General features: G+C 49.3%; 1 protein-coding gene across 1 annotated transcript in view; it reads right to left on the bottom strand.

Annotated features, from left to right (window-relative positions):
- Adcy2 (adenylate cyclase 2) overlaps window positions 1-4,689 on the bottom strand; it is a 297,559-nt gene extending 292,870 nt beyond the window's left edge. The window contains exon 1 of the mRNA XM_048368415.1: window positions 4,480-4,689. Coding sequence (XP_048224372.1) covers window positions 4,480-4,689 — 210 coding nt within the window. The remainder of the gene's footprint in view (window positions 1-4,479) is intronic.
- Window positions 4,690-16,873: the final 12,184 nt, after the last annotated feature.

Below are 16,873 nucleotides of genomic sequence, written 5' to 3'. Positions count from 1 at the left end.
AGCGCACCTGTCCTCATCTGTGGGACTAGAGCACTCACTCACGGCTCCCCTGAAGCAAGCGGGGGCCTCCACGCTTCTCTCAGAGGACCAGAAGACCTGGGAATGGCTACGCCGGGCCAGCCAGCACTCTAAGAGCTTTGCGTGGGCCACCCTGGATCACTTCCTTAGGAGTGGGGTCCCCTCCACGAAGGGGCCAGGGCTGGGACTGAAGTTAAACCACTGGAAGTCAAAGGGGTGAAGAGGTGAAAGCCAGTGCAGATACACACTCGTAGCCACTCCACCCTCCTGGCACGTAAAGCGGGGAAGGCAGGCCGCCATACGTTTGCTCACTCATGCGCTTCAAGATCCTAAAGATGCTTCCATAGGCTTCTTTGCTAGTTCTCAAAAATAACCACCTTCAGTGCAAAACAAGGCCATTTTCCCTCCGCCTCTGTGTACTCCTCAGGTGAATGATAACTAAAAGGGCTTAGTGAATTACCGGTTGCAAATTACAAAGACCTTCAGAGGGGAATTCTCCTACGTGTATATTGAAAGTCATGAAAAAAAAGTATCTTTAAATACCTTTGTCCCAGCATCTAGGAACATTCTAGATCCTCCTCTACACCCCCAGAGTTTTGGAAATAAAGAATGCACAAATATCCCTGTTCCTTAGTGATATGAGGTACATCCATCTGCTTTCGAGACGCTAAGAAATCTTCTGTGAGTCTGGGAGGTTGCGATCACAGAGCTCGATTTCCTCTAAAAAAGAGTGGGTCTGTTTGTTTCTTTGATTTGAAGGGGTAAGACTCTTAGTCATTATATAGATAAAAGACAAAGTCTTATATATTCTACCTTAGGGTAGAATGCTGAAAAACTGATTTGCCATGAGAAGTACGTTTGGTTATTGTTTTTTAAATCAAGCTCAACAAAAAAAATGGTAGGTGATATTTTCAATCCAGGTGCATACATTTATTTAAGGTCATGCTTTAAAAAAAAAAAACCCTATCATACTGAAGTTTCTGACTCCTTACAAGAATATCATTTATCCTTCAAGTTGAAATATTGGCTATTTCAACTCATAAATTTTAGCCAAAACAAATCTGGCTGGAGCCAGCTGGTATTTTGACCAACTAAATTTATGTCAACCTTTCTAACAATGACAGGCAGATTTGGAGAAAAGATGGCTAATTTTGGACATAACAAATGGCAGAATTTCTTTTCAGAAAAGAGGCTTCCTATGTTCAATCATGCGATCCAGGTCAAACAAAGAAAATGATATGGTAAGATTTACCACTGAGTTTGATCTCATTAGTTCTAAGTCTCCTGTTTTGAGATCAAGATTATATTGCTCTTCCTATCCACCTATCCTGTGCCAGGCAATAGTTAGGCCAAAGTAGAAAAATTGTAATTCAGATATTTTATTCACATGCTCCACAATAAACAACAGAAGTATGTATATGACTAACAGAACATGAAAATTCTAGGCATGTCATCCTATGTTCTATTTACCTTGTGTCTTGTATTCAGTAATTCTCAGTATGAAATTAAACATACTGTATAGATCTAAAGTAGAAAATAATCACTTAGGCAAAACTACAAGGTTATTTCAACTCCAGTTGTATTTATATAGTAATACAAACATGTTGAAGAGCCGGATATCATTATATGGCACTTATAATCCCATCTACTTGGGAGAGAAGGAGATTGTGAGGATCATAGCTTGAGACTCGCTTAGGCAAAAACTTGGTGAAAGAACTCTCTCCCCCCCCAGCAGAAAACACACCGGCATGATGGCACACATAAATTATCCAAGTGACACAGAAGGCGGAGGTAGGGGGATAACAGTCCAAAGCCAGCTAGAGAAAGTTAGCATGAGACTCAACGTCAAAGGGAACTAAAGCAATAAATAGAGAAATGCGTGATTCGCTCAAGACATAAAGTGCCTGCCTAGCAAACCAGAGGCCCTAAATTCAAATTTCAGTTCCACCAAAACCAACCAACAAACTTGGAGAATCACTTTAAGTCATAGTCAGCATGTTAGAATAAGAGACTCACGATGGATTAAAATTAAGTGAAATGAGTTTAGGGGGAAATGCTAAATTCAAATGCCTGCCTCTCTTTCCCTTGGATCTATGTTCAAAATCAACTCACAGGCAATCACATACAGCAAGAAATGTGTCTGTGCTTGGATTATGCTAAGCTCATTTTGTAATCCAAATGTTCTAGGAGACCAAGGATGTGTTTTAAGAAAACTGCCAGACTTCTTCTACCCTAAGAACTGATGCAAGTCTAATGGAAATGAAAACCAGGCAGATTCAGAAAAAAAAAAAAAAGAAGGAAAGTATCCAAGACTTCAGGCAGCAAAAATAGATCTGCTTCTCTCCCGAATTACATGAGAGCCCTGCTACTCCAGCAGACAGCTCCGAGGTGGAAACCTGGCACGGCCCGAAGCCGCTGCAGCAGGTCCGTGCACAAGGGGACCCCGCCACGCCGAGCTCTGCTCAGCCTGAGACGTGAAGCTGCCTTCACCCCCAGAAACACGGCTCTCACTCAGTCCTGCTCCGTCACTGCCATTCCTGCCCCAGCCATCTTGGTCTGTCTGGATGAAGAAGGCTGTTTGGAAAGTGGGGATCCAGGGTCCAATTTCACTTAAAAAAAACAAAATAGAACTGAGTTGTTGGGAGCGTCCCAGGTCATCCCACCGTGCTGGGGAAGGCAGCATCCATTCCTCCTCGGCATTTTTCCTTTCAGACAGCCTGACAGCCGCAGCCCCTACATGAAGGTAGCTTGGGGCCGGACTGTGTCATCCTTCCTTGAGAAGCTCCCATGGCTTATCATGACTAAGGGCTTACGCAGACCACTTGGGCACAGCAAAGACTATAAGCCTTTGCCCTCACTGCCCCCGGCCCCTCCCCCTGGGCAGTCGCCAAGCCTGGAAGGCCTTGGTGCGGGAAATGATTTAGCTGAACATAGGAATGTATAGAAATGACAGGCCCATCAAGGAACAGTAAGGATACTTGGATCCACTTCCAGGATTAATGAGCCTTTAGAAATTAAGAATATCGCATCACGGAAAATAAAGTGGTGTGCGCAGGGACCATGAACTTCACACTTGGCCTTCAGTGTTCATGGAGCTATAAATAGGCCATCACCTGTCTGTCCTTTGGAAAGCAATCAGCCGAGTGGTGTGGATTTCAGGTACAAGGGGACCACGCGTAGAAAGGCCCTGGAGAAACAGCTTTCCAAAGGAAAACTGCCGCCTTCTCTTTCCTGCAAGGTGGGCCTGAAAAAGAACTGTGTTTAGAGCAATACTGCTCACCCATGCCACGGGGCCAGCATCTTGGTGCCAGCCCTTCTCGGGGGTCAAAGCAGGGAAGAGAGTGGAGCTCAGTGCTGGCGGGCACTCAGCACCGAGGGGATGGCAGGGCCCCGTGCCCGCTGGGCACAAGGACTCGGGTGTCCTCTCTGACGTCATGGCCCTCCTAGGATGTTCTCTTCTTACCCTCCAGGAACTTAACCCCAAAGAGCACCCGTTGAGTAGTAGGGGGGCGGACACGATTAAACAATAAAAATAACACCCCCCCCCCCCAGGATGGTAAGAGTTCTTCCCATGCACAATGCGTGAGCACCATCTGGCCGGGCTCTCCAAAACAAGTTGTCCAATCCCGAGGACGACGGCCATTTGTGCGCTTGCCGCGGTGGGAGCGAGATCTACCGGCTCCCGGGCAGAGGCGAACAGAGCCGGGCGTGGGGCGGACGGCGGTCGGGGGAGGCCTCCCCGGGTCAGCCGCTGGCCACACAGCCCACCCACCCACCGCCCCGGACCCCGGGGGGCCTGGCACCCGAGCCACGCGCGCAGCCCACGGGTGGATGGCAGGAACGGGGGAGCCCTGCGCTCCGAGGGCAGCGCCGCCGGGAAGTCCCCGCCGTCGGCGGCTCCCCGCTCCCCCGCGCGCGGGAAACGGGCACGGGCGAGCCGGACACCCGCCGTGGGGGGCCACCCCGCGCCGCGCGAGGCCACCTCCCGGGGAAGGGACGACGCGGCCCCGCGCCCCGGCCGGTCCCCTCGGTGTGCGGGGTGGGCGCGCGCGGGTGGAGAAGCGCGGCCGGCGGTCCTCGCTCGCTCTCGCCTCCGCCGTCCCCCCCCCCCCCGCCCCCCGTCCTCAGCCGCGGGCCCGAGGCCGCCTTCTCCTCGCGGGGTCGAATCCAAGGCGGCTGTGGGGGGCCGCGCCGGGGGAGACCGCGGAGCCGGCACCCCCGGAGCCCCAGCGCCCCAGCCCGGCGCGGGGCGCGGAGGTGGCCGCCCGCCCGCCCGCCCGCCGGTCCACCCGGGCATCACCCCGCCAACTTTATCTTGGGCAAAGCCTTCCCGGGAAACTTTTCCCCACCCCGCAGCCCCGACCCCGGCCGGCCCGGCGGGAGGGAGGGTCGGACGAGGACCGGGGGCCGCAGCCCCGGGTGGGACCCGAGCTCGGGGCGCGGGGAGGGAGGGGCACTCACCAGCCCGAGCGCGAAGAAGACGGCCAGCAGGGCCAGGCAGGCGCCCATGACGATGAGCAGCAGGAAGACGATGAGCGGGTGCTGCTGGCTCATGCGGTAGTAGGACTCGTACAGCCAGTCCCGGGACCGCCGCCGCCCCTCGCCGCCCCCCGCCGCCGCCTCGCCGCCGTCCCGCAGGTAGCGGCGCCGCCGCATCGCCTCCCGCCACATCGGGGCGGCTCGCGGGGCGCCCGCCGTGCGCTCCCGGCCCGGGGCAGCGCCGCGCCGCGCCGCTCCCCGCCCCTCCGCTCCCCGCGCCCGCCCGCCGCCTCCCCGCCCGCCGCCCGCCGCCCGCGCCGCCTCGGCCGGCCGCTGGCACCGGAGCCGCGCGCGCTCCGGGGGCCTGGGCGCGGGCGCCGCTCTGCGCCCCGGGGCCGGGCGCGGGGACGCGCGGGGCTGGGGCCGGGCGGGGGCCTCGGGCAGCTCCGGACGCCGCCGCCGCCGCCGCCGCCGCCGCCGCCGTCGCCACGCGCGGGAGGGGGCGGGCGCCACGGGGCTCGGCCCGCCTCTCCCCACCCACCCCGAGCCTCCGCGCAGGGCGGCGCAGGCCCGCGCCCACCACTGCCCCCCGACGGCCGGGCCGCGCGCACTGCACCCCGAGGCCGCCGCGGCCCCCAGTCCTCCCGGCGCCCCGTCCCCGCCCTCCCCTGCCCTCCCTCGCTCCCGCCTGTCCTCCCCTGCCCTCTCCCGAGCGCGGCCGGGGCGGGGCCCGACCCCCTCCCCACTCCAGGGGACAACAGCGGGGCGCCCTCACCACGGGGTTCCCAGCCTCCTCTTTGCCATCCGGAGGCGCCGGCTCCCCGTGGGGTGAGGGCCGAGGAGGCCCCCACTCTCCACCCGGACCGGGGGGGGGGGGGGCTCCGCCTTTCTGCCCTGAGCTCGGGGCCTCACCCTCCTGGGCAGGGGCCTCCCGGCCTCCATTACCCGGTCAGCCTTCGCTGGACGCGGGCGCCCTGGGTGGTGGTGAGGTGCCCACTCGCCCCCCGTCCTCCTGGGGCCGCCTGACCAGCACCCCACTTTAAGCCCACACTTTGGAAGTGCCCAGAGGGTCACTGAGTGGTGACCAGGCCTACAGGACGCTCCCTCCCCACCCCCAGGGGGGGCAGATCCCTTCCTTCCCTGGAAGGGTCCGCGTTGGGGCCCTGGGTGCGCGCCTCCATGTGAGCCCTGGCTGGCTGCACTCCTCGCCTTGCACAGGAGCGCACCCTCGAGTCCAGCCTCCAGCCCAGAGTCCCACTCCCACCCACCCCGGTGCCTTTTCCAAGGAGTCCGAAGGCTCAGGGTCCCCAAAGCAAGCAGCACCCACCTCCACGGCGGGAGGGGATTCCTGTGCGTCCTCATGCCCAGGCTGCCCTGTCCCTCAGCCCCAGGGGCCCCGGGGGCGGGTAGCATTTAAATGGAGTCCCAAGCCCAGACCACCAGGCCTGCACCCGGAGATCTGCTGGCACTTTATCCTTAGCAGTGGTTCATGACCGCTGGAGCAGGGGCGGCGCAAGGACACAAGGACGGGACAACGGTGCCAGCCAGGGAGGGAGAGCTAAGACCTTCCCTTTAGAGACGCCCCGTCAGGGCAGGGCTCCGGCCTTATGGAAGTTCTGAGAGTTGGCTTCAATCACATTTATAAATTGAATTTATTAATACCCAGAGCCCCATTTCCTGCAAGGAAGCCAGGCCGCCTGGGCAGCTGTGGATTCCCCTTCCCCACGACTGGCCGGGTCCTGGAGAGTGGCACAGTTCTGGCCCTGGCCTGTGCACGCAACACACTGCTTTCCCCCCAATTCTGTATTGATAAAACATCCACCTTCTCCACGCAAGGAAGAAAACACAAACTGTTATGAAGATGGATGGCGAGAGGGGTTAAGGCTGTAAGCGTTAATGGGAAAACTCTGAGCTTCATTGCATTCTCCTTTCTAGCGCAGAGTGGGTTGCTATACCCATCTCGGAGATCTTGTTAAAATACAATGGAAAATCAAGTGGGCAGTCCCTGGGCACCCTGTCCTTCACCCTGGGGAGATTTTAAAACGCTTACCCCTTCATTAGTTCTTTCAACAAATATTTAATTTTGTTTTTACCATGTGCCAGACATGGGGGGGGGGGGAGAGGAAAGGAATCTGGACTCCTTTGAGGAAGAATCCAGTGGCTGTAGAAAACAGGACCACATAAAGCAAACCTGGAACAAAGCAGGCATTCCTTCCCTCCTCCCACCCCTACCATTTATTTAGATTGTTTCCTCTTAAACAAAGGCCTTAGGCAGACCTTTACAAAACTCAAGGCTGTGTCGGGCTTCTCTGAGGCTCTGTGACTGTTGTGTTCCTGCTGCTTGAATTTATGGGAAGCTATGTCAGTGTTGTATCTGTGAAACACACACGCAAAATGTGAGCCATTATAATCATCACTGTTATTCTATGGGCATTTTAGAATCAACGGATCAAGTGTGCAGGTTTAAAAGTTCTCAGTAGGAACTTTGAAGGGGGGGGGGAGAAAGGAGAAGAAACAAAATAACAACTTCTAAGTAGCATGAAATGAAATGGGGGAAAAATGTCTTTTAGTCCAAAGCCAGGAGAATGAAATATAGACTTGTAGCATGAAAGGCACCCCAAGAAGTCCTCTAGTTCATTTCTGCACCTTTGGGGATCAGGACTGCTATGCGGCAGTAAGGCTCCAGGAGCAAGGGGCCTCTCCCGTAAATCTGCCCTATGCCAATTTATTTGTCACAAAACACACAAGGAAACCACCAATGGAAGCTCAACTGGGCCTGAGGGACAAGGAGAGAAAGGGGGGCTTGGGGGGGAAGGGGAGGCTGGGATGCATTAGGAGAATTTGCTTGTGGTGTTGCATGCACCGCTAGAGGGCAGCCTTCCATCCCCTTACGCAGGAGCCGCAGCAAGGCTGGGTGGGCAGGTGGGAGACTTGAGTGCTTAGTTTTGCTATCACCACCTCCACATTCTTACTGATTTTGAGCAAGGGCAAATGTCCATTTGCTGCCAGCCCTGTGAGTGCAAAGGCCAGTCCTGTTAACAGGCTACACCCAGCAAACAGCATTCCTATCTCTACCTGCGAGCGTAGTCTATGAAATCCGGCCTGAGGATAGGGCCTCCTCTAGGCCACCGGTATACTCCTAACTGGATTTCTCCCACACCCGGTTATACACCTCGTGGGTTCTAAGTCTAAGTCACCATGCTGCAGGACAGGTTTATGCATCAATGGGTTTGGGGTTTAAAAATAACCTACCTGCTAGCTCCTATTTCAAATCCAGTTCGATTTGCTCAGTCAATAGGATGCTGGCGTGTTTCTTCCAACATCCACAGTGACCTGATTGATTAAATAAAGGCAGGCCAAGGAACTACAGCAAGGACCAAAGTGCACATGTGCCCAGCAACGTGCACTGACAGGAGAGCGGAGTCTTTCCCTGCATATTCACTATTCTCTTCAGCAAATACATTACCGAAATTTATAGAATAAAGTATGGACGGTATGTGAACAGATTCATTATCACTGTGAAATATGTTCTGCGTCCCCGAAGAGCATTTACATTTTTATTGGACCAGAGTCTAAGGTTACACGTTCCAGCCAGCCAAAGCCAGCTACTGGCTCCTTGAAGTCAAATTAACCCCTTCGGTTCATTCGCCACCTCTTTTGCAGCTGAGTTTCCAGAGCATCAGAATGCAACATGAGTCTTCATTGACTTTTCCATTCCAGATGAAATGATGTCTACCAGCTTTTGAAAGTCTCCACCTGCTTGGCTTACTTGATGACACATTTCTCCAGTGACAAAAGCTAGTGAACTTTCTAGAATCATCTACGAGATCCAACCTTACAGGACTTACTGGGATTGTGATTTCACAAAAGTCCGCTGCCATTGAGGAGTTAGTTATTGGCACTGCTTCAGAACGCACTGCGATACATGAGTCTTGGGAGAGGAAGGAACAAGTTACTGATGAATCACTTTCTAGCCTCTCTATAGTCAGGGGAGAGAGATCGATTGCCTCTTCTCTTGCTCAGAAGACGGGATCTGAAAAAGCTGTGACTCATGTTGGTGAGAAAGGCGCTCAGGATTTGTCACCTGGAGAATTACAGGAAGGGAGAACTTTAGAAGCTTACAAGGGCAGTTCAGCTAATTTGGGTTTAAAAAAATAATTTTTAAATGTGTTAGTCACTTTCCACTGCTGGGTATTTTATAGTGAAGGTGGGGGGGGGGGGGGAGAGCATTCACTTTAGCTTGTGGCCGCTCAGCTCAGGCTGGGCCTGTGGTTGGTGACAAAAAAACAACAACAACAACAGGAGAGACAGAAGACAAAGAGAAAGAAGTAGGTGGGAAGGAAGAAGGGAAGATGGGCAAAAGGGGCTGAGGGGGGGATGTGAACTCACCAATGGGGTTAATCCATGGATGAAAGTAGAGCCCTATTTACCCAATCACAGGAGACCACTGTGACCCTTCATTCCCAAAGTATGTCTCCCCCAAAGCAAATAATTAAAGATCACCCTAGCTTTTCTCTAAACTTGAGATACAATGTATTTGTAAGGAACAAGAAATGCATCTCTGTGAAAAAAAATGAATGACAGTTTGGCAATATTTCTGTTTGATTCAGATAACATGGCTTATTTTTTTTTAACCACTTCACACTGACTGGTATTTATTTCATTTAATTTGAAGTATAAATCAAGCACCGTGAGAGTATCATTCCACACTGTGTTGTAATCACCATCAATACTCGGATGGTTTCCTTAAGGAAACTGTTCTATCTTTGAGGTCAACCGTGCATTCTTGCAAGATCTCTGAGCTTCCCTTAATTTATAGTTAAAGGGAGAAAAACGAGCAATTTATTCTAAGTATCTTTCAAATGGGGCTATGCGACTTTACTTCAGAAAGCAATAGGTTTTAATGGACTTTTCTAGAGGTAAAAAAAAAATCACTCATGAAATGTAAAACATGTAAGTAACCTAAGCTGAACTGTGCTAAAATATGTTAAGATTTTTGTCAGTACTCAACCTTTTTTCTAAATATTGTTTTTCTAAATATTATTCTATCCTGGGCACAAAGCAGGGAAGAGCATTTCTCAGGTGTGTGCCACATCGATATTAGCAGCACCATCTTATTTTGGTGTTAATGAGCACAGACATCACTAAGGGCCTGTTCCATCCGTGCTTCCCCCGCCTGCTCCCCAGCCTGGACTCCACCCCTCCTCTCCCACTGGGTCCCAGCACCATCAGCAGACGGCAGAGGCCTTCAGCCCCGACGGCCTTCCTAAAATAGCAAGCCACAGCTCCCAAAGTGGTATTGGAAGCCTTAAGTAAAATACATTCAAAAAGGTTGTCATTTTTTAAATTAATACTAAGATCTGGGCTTATTTTTCCCTCTCTACAATAACAGCATGGTAATTTCTATTAGTAGGAACGAAGGTATCTCAACACGGGGGTTCTAAAAACAGAATGTTTCAATACATAAATGCATACATAGTAAGTCCATTTTCATATAAAGCGAGTTAAGTAAATGGAAGGCTGTCCCTGTCAGAAACAATACTTTCAGGGACACAGCCCCAGAGTGTGTTCTCTCTCTCTCTCTCTCTGAGCCCTGCACGGAGGTGCGCTTTTCCACACCTGGACACCAGTCCGAGCTGGCGCCCGGGACGGTGGTAGGGGAAGGTTGCCGGGATGGTGAGGCCAGTTGCCTTCGATTAAATAACCTCCAAATGGCCAGATACGGTGAGGGTGCCAACGCCATCTAGACAGGCTGTGTTTACATTGTCACTGGGAAACGCCAAAGACGTTTTCATGCTCAGCAGGCTAAAGAAATAAAAAGGCAATCTTAAAACTAGACACTCATTATTGCATTACAGCCTAATAGCTAATACATGAAAAAGGTCCATCTTCCCTGCTGTGGAAGAGCAGGTCCTTGTCTCTAAATGTGCTCTTCCACGGAGCCAACACGTGGAGGGCTTATCTTAAAAATGGAGAGGAAGAGGGGAACAAAGGAGAGAAGGAAGGAGGGAGGGAGGGAGGGAAAAGAGGAACTAGGGAGGAAGAGAAGAAGGGAGAAAGAGAGGAAGGAAAAAGAATAGAAAGAGGAAAGAAAATGTAAATGTATGAGCATTGAAGCATGTGGATAAAATAGAGAATACAAATATTTGACTTGGGGGTTGCAAAACTTGGTTGGCAAATTTTTATAGTGCAAACTACCTGATTTTGAGACACATGGTTTACAGGTATTTGGTTTTACCAATTCTATCCCAAAGTTGTAGAAAATATGTATTTGATTTTTTTTACAATCAATCGGAAAGTTTAAGGAGTAATTAGCTTAGAATGGGGGAACCTGGAATAACAATCTTTAGGCCCATCAGACCTCATCCCTATTTGGAATGTATTGTGACCTTATTCACTCTACTTCACCCCCTGTGTTTCATCTCTCCTCTCCCACTAGTATTGACACCCCCGACAAAACCCATTTCACCATTGTGCCGTTCGCTTTTTAAAGTGAATGATAATTGTTCAAAGGCAATAGTCATGCTATTTAACACATGCACATGCAATACGTGAACCAGCTGGACCCCACCGTGGCTTTCTCTTTCCACCACATCATGGTGTTCAACACGCGTCTCAGCCTCCAGTGACATTCCTTTCGCCGTGTCCATTCCCAGATATAGTGGCTCTCAGGCATCTTGTTGTTGATCACCCTCGAGCAGTCTCTTTTTGTCCTTCAAATCTAATCTGCGCAAACAGACTCACCCATGTTACACACACACACACACACACACACACACACACACACACGTATATGATCTCCTATGCATTGATGTATATGCATACTTTTTCCGTCTAGAATCCACTTATGTAACAACACTGGTAAAAGTGTAGGAAAAAAAGCAACCTTTAAAGGTTGTTGATGGGGATGCAAACTACAGTGATCATTATGGAAATCAATATGGAATTTCCCCACAAAACTAAAAATAGATCTACCATATGGTCCTGTGCTACCACTGTTGGGCAGCCATCCAAAGGAAGCTGGGTCAGGACACTGTTGAGACACTTGTGCACCCCTGTTCACTGCTGCACTGGTCACAACAGCCAGTCTACGGACACAGTCTGGATGACCTGCAGCTGATAAAATGTGGTGCATGTATACACATCACGGAATATAATTCATCCATAACAAAGAATGAAGCTATCTCATTTTCAGGAAAACGGAGAGAACTGGATAGTATCATGTTAAGTGAAGTTTAACTGGGTTCAGAAGGACAAAGGTCAAGTTTTTTTTTCCCCTCATATATGTATGCTAGACTAGTATGTAAATTATTCTTATCCAAATACTACTCAGACTTTTGTCTTCTTTAGGCTATATCGATGTTTCCATTGGTCATAGCCAAACAAAACTACAAGACTGAATTGATGAACCTATTGTTTATTTATGGAAATGTGCTTCAGAGCCCAGAGTTCAAGACCAGGCTGTGAACACTGTGAGGGATATTGCACATCCGCTCTGGGTGGCTTGTGTTTCTTATCACGTGCTACAACGCGATGGAACACAGGCACGCCCCATAGTCCAGGCGGGAGGGAACAGCTCCCCCGCCTCCAGCCCTTTAACCTACTGACTGCTGAGTGAGCAAATTTTACCTGTTTCTTTCTAGGAAGTGTGTAAAGAATGATGATGTGTGATTACTTATCTTGTTTTTGATCTACGGCCCAGAATCTCAAATTCCCAAGCAAACACACATTTCTACGGGACCTTTAGGAAAGCGGACTGCACTGCCTGAGCTGATTGAACCACTGCACCATCCACAGACATCGCATTAGTTTTCTTTCCCATTTATTTATGTCATAGTACATATGCAATCTTCTAAGATCTTGAATGTCCCTACTTCTCTTAACCCTCTAGAACCTTTGCTGTTTCTTGGCTGAATGGTGATTGGTCGGTCTCCACCTGAGCTGGAAGACAGATTACAAGATCAATGGCAGTTCCCTAATTGTTCTAATTCTAGCATCCAATTATAAGATAATTCCACTTACCTTACAAACAAGTGAGATATAAACTTCAACTAACTAGTAGTTACTGGAAGACAGCATCTAAAGGTAATTAAAATACACATTACGTAGCTAACTGAAAAGTGATGACGAGCACGTTTGCGGTCGAGACTTGACTATTTCAGAATGCTTATTTGGTTTGTGGAGCCACAGTAAACGTTGGGAAAGATGCCAGGAAGCCAAGTCACAAGTAGAACGGCGACCGTTGTGGGGCCCCACGGCTTGCTGTGTGGCTTGACTAGGGCGCGTATCCCCTGGAAAGAAGGGGCCTCAAAGCGCGGCACCAGCTGCGGAGACACTCGGACACTCGGACGACCTCTCAGACACGCTGAGCTCTTCAAGGGCTGGGTGGGAAGGAGAGAAGGAATGTCAGCTGAGTTCAAGGACATTCTGCTCTGTTCTGTAACGGAATGCTCCCTTGGCATAACTGACCCGAGCTCTGGTGGAACGGCTACAGCCCTTCAGCTTTCAGGACGCGTCTGCCGGGCTGCCCCAGAGACGCACCTAAGAGCGAGGGGAACGGAAGGTGAACGGCACAAGGGGAAGGAGGCCCTCCGTGGTCTTCACCTGTCACGACAGCGTGCTGTCCCAGTTGCCTAAGGACTGGCTGCTCACGCCTTGCTCTAGGGGCATTTAGTGATACAGGGCTAGCCAGTGGCCCCCTGAGTTGGGATTCTGTGGTACGCTAGACCAACAGAGCTGTAGTCAACTCTCCTTGACTCTTCTCCATGCCCATGGCCTAGCTGACTCGCCATGGAATCCTCAGAAAGCCTCACGATGGGTCACCCTCACCTCATCTAGCCACAGGGCCTCTGACATTCACAGTCAAGCAAGGATTTCTGGGTTTTTTTCAGACCCCACAATTCATTGGGGCTGGGGACAGTACTCTCTTCTGGCCACACGTCTGCTGCTGTTGATGTCGCTCTGTTGTAGACAGAACGTAGGTGCTGATGTACTGCCCCATGACTGAAGAGGACTCCTGGATACCCCCAGCTGGGTCAGCTATACCATCTCCTTACAAAACGCAAGTAGGGAGACAGGTTGTGGCTCCATGTGGTCCTAGATTCCCAAGGTATCACTCCCTCGCCATGTCATCTCAACATCCCGACTGCGCTTCCCAACCCCACCGCTAACAGAAGACCTGTCAATCTGTCTTCAATTCAGCCGCAGGAAGCACAGCAAGATCACCAGCATGCAAAATCCACTGGGATCCACTCCCTGGAGAGCAACGACCAGAAACATGTATTCAGCAGAGCCTTCGACAAATTTCATGCTGGCCCAGTCAGCTGGAAGGTGGAATTTGCAAACTGTTATGCTCTTCCCAGGGGACGTGGAGAAACTCCCAGCAGCCTTTTCTCCCGACAAAGCCTTTCTTTCATAACCATTGCCTTATTAACCGAAGTCAGGTTCAATGCTAAGAGTTAAAGGTCATTTCTCTGTTTTCATCCAGGTTAGTCCTTACCCTCACTGGGGCTGTATCACCTAGGGTTTGGTTGAGATGAGAAGCTATGGTTTGGTTTGGGATGAGAATGTTTTTATTTATTACATGGACAAGAACTTTCCTGAAATGTCTCCCAGCTGGTAAGCATATCTTTTTGTTGTTGTTGGTGGTGGTTGCGGGGCTTGACCTCAAGGCCCAGCTACCATCCCGGAGCTTTATTCTGAAGGCTAATGCCCTAACACTTGGAGCCACAGCTCCACTTGCAGTTTTTAGGTGGTTCACTGGAGATAAGGTTCTTGCAAACTTTCCTGTCTGGGCTGCCTGTGAACCACAGTCCTCGGATTTCAGCCTCCTAAGTACCTAGGTAAGTCAACAGCGCCGGGATGGTGGGCACATCTTTTATTCAGAGAGTGAATGTACATCAGGAACTGCTACTGAGGCCTGAACCGGCCTCAGAAAGACAGGTTACATAAGCAGCTCTACTGGAATAGGAAGCAATACACTGAAATTAAGGAGTGACATATCTTAGTCAGCAGAGAGCATTACTTCTTAGGCTTACTTAAAATGGACCGGCGTATCTAGTGAATTAGTAATTGTGAGGAAAAAGATCTGTGGCAAAACGTGATCGATAGATTCTGATTGTCTGATCTAATATTTCATTACACTTAATCCAAGCTCTAATGAACATGGGCACAAAAATCCAGACATGCGACCCCATGGTGGCAGTGCTATTTTCATTAAAACTCTGAATACTAGATGATTTCACTGTGCACGTATCCTTTGGAATACAAAACAGTCAACTGACAATGCACCCAGTAGTCTTATGACCAATTATTTTTCGAAAGCCCACACAGTAAATGTCTAACCCTCAAGCTGACATATTTTTATGGAATCTGTCCAGTGTACAGGAGTATAGGATTTAACATTGTAAAGCTGCATTAAAGGTAAGTGCCTTCCATCTTTTAAAAGAATATTTTTAGAGAATGTGAAGCATCCTATTTTAAGATTAGAGTTTGGATTGCAGACCCAAGATGGTAATCGACGGTGAGAAAATGAATAAGTATTAGTAATAGTATATAGTTTATATTATCCCAGGAAGTTTATATTCTTTAACACATATGCAGAAACTTGGGGTAAATTATTTTACTTGATTAAAACGGATTCAATAATGTCTTGAGACCTTAATAGTAAAGTTTGTTTGTACTTACAAATTAGATTTTCTCCACTGGCAACATCCCATAACCAACTAAACATTGCTTTTAGAATCTTATCATTTTATTTTCCAAGCATAAAATTAATTTAGTTCAATATCATTATTGACAAGAATCATTGTTACCTGGACACCCCACTCTAGTACAAGAGTTAATTAAAACACTCTTATTAAAAAAAAAATTGCCTGCTATTGAATGTAATGATTTCTTTGAAAAATATACTACTTTATATTTAAACCTGATCTTACCATCTACGAAGTATATATTGTTACATGCACTTACAAAATGATGTGGAATTTATGTAGCCATGGAATAAATATAGGTATGTGTGTGTTTATTTATGCGGTTTATATATAATACATACACATATATATTTGAGAAGGCGTTCCTCTCCTGGTGTACAGGCTGGTCTTGAATTCCTGAGCTTAAGAGATCCTCCTGTTTCATTTTCCCCCGGAGCTGGGACTATAGATGCCACAGGCAGGGCTTGAATCACATCTTGAAACAGTAGTCCAGAAGTCCAGCTTCCTTTCAGAGGTCAATAGCTGTACGAGAACAGCAGTGTTCGGATGGAAATAAACAACTTTAGGGATGTGAATAGGCGCACACAGCACGCATAGCACACACACACACACACACACACACACACACACACACAGATATATACACAACACAGACTCATGCACATGCCCGGTAGGCCATCCTGGAGCATGACTCTTTCAACAAACAGGAGTTAGGAGTGGGACGGGAACCTATCAAGGAGGCAAAGCCACCTGTGTTCGTACACGTCACCTCCCCCCCTCCCCCACCCCCAAGCTCTCCAGGACACTGGGACTGTCACACAGGACTTAAGTAGAAAGCCATATCTTAGTAGTCTCCGGTGTCAGGAAATGAGGGTAGGGTTGCTAGGGAAGAGGGGAGGCAGCCACGGCAGGAGAAGACTTGGATCGGAGTGTAAATATTCTCTAATGCTTGGCTAAACTCTGGACTTTGAGTAGCATGAAAACAACAAGCCCTCGAAAGCTGAAAGAACTAAGCAGAGAATATGGCTGCTACTGATCTCAGGAGAAAGAAGGTTTAAAGTTCGAGTAACTCCAAACCAGAAGGATCTAGTGAACACATCAGGATTTTAGTAAATCGCCAGTAAGGTCACTATCAGAGTCAAACTGCACCTCAAGTCTAAGGAATCCATCAGAACTAAGGTCAAAACGAAAACTCCCATGCCCTCACAACATATAAAACCTGTTGGATGGGAATGGGATTAGCCAATAACTAAGCTGCCATCTGAAGTAACACAATATACCACTTCTGGTTTTTTCTGTTGAAATGAGTGATACTGAGGAATTGACCCCAAGGCTTCATGCATGCTAGGCAAGCACTCTGCCACTAAGCCACATCCCAATCTTCAATATTCTTTAAATTCAGCTTTTTACAACCATACATAGTATATTTAATTCAGTACAAATGAATAACACGTTTCACTGCAAATAGTTTATAGAGTTCCAAAGTCAGTACACACTCCCTGAATAGTGACTAAAATTATCATAATGTTTCTTGCAGGAGAAGAGCGTCTAGCTGTTTAACATGACTTAAGGAAAGCATTAGAGGACCCAGCCAGTCCACTCAAAGCCTTAAGACCACACACATCCTGGAAGGAAATAGAGTCTTTCTCCCTATGCAAACCATT

This window comes from Perognathus longimembris, chromosome 19 (genome assembly GCF_023159225.1).
Source record: "Perognathus longimembris pacificus isolate PPM17 chromosome 19, ASM2315922v1, whole genome shotgun sequence".
NCBI lineage: Eukaryota > Metazoa > Chordata > Mammalia > Rodentia > Heteromyidae > Perognathus > Perognathus longimembris.
Note: the sequence above shows the minus strand (reverse complement) of the source record. Positions and strands in the feature narration are given on the sequence as shown.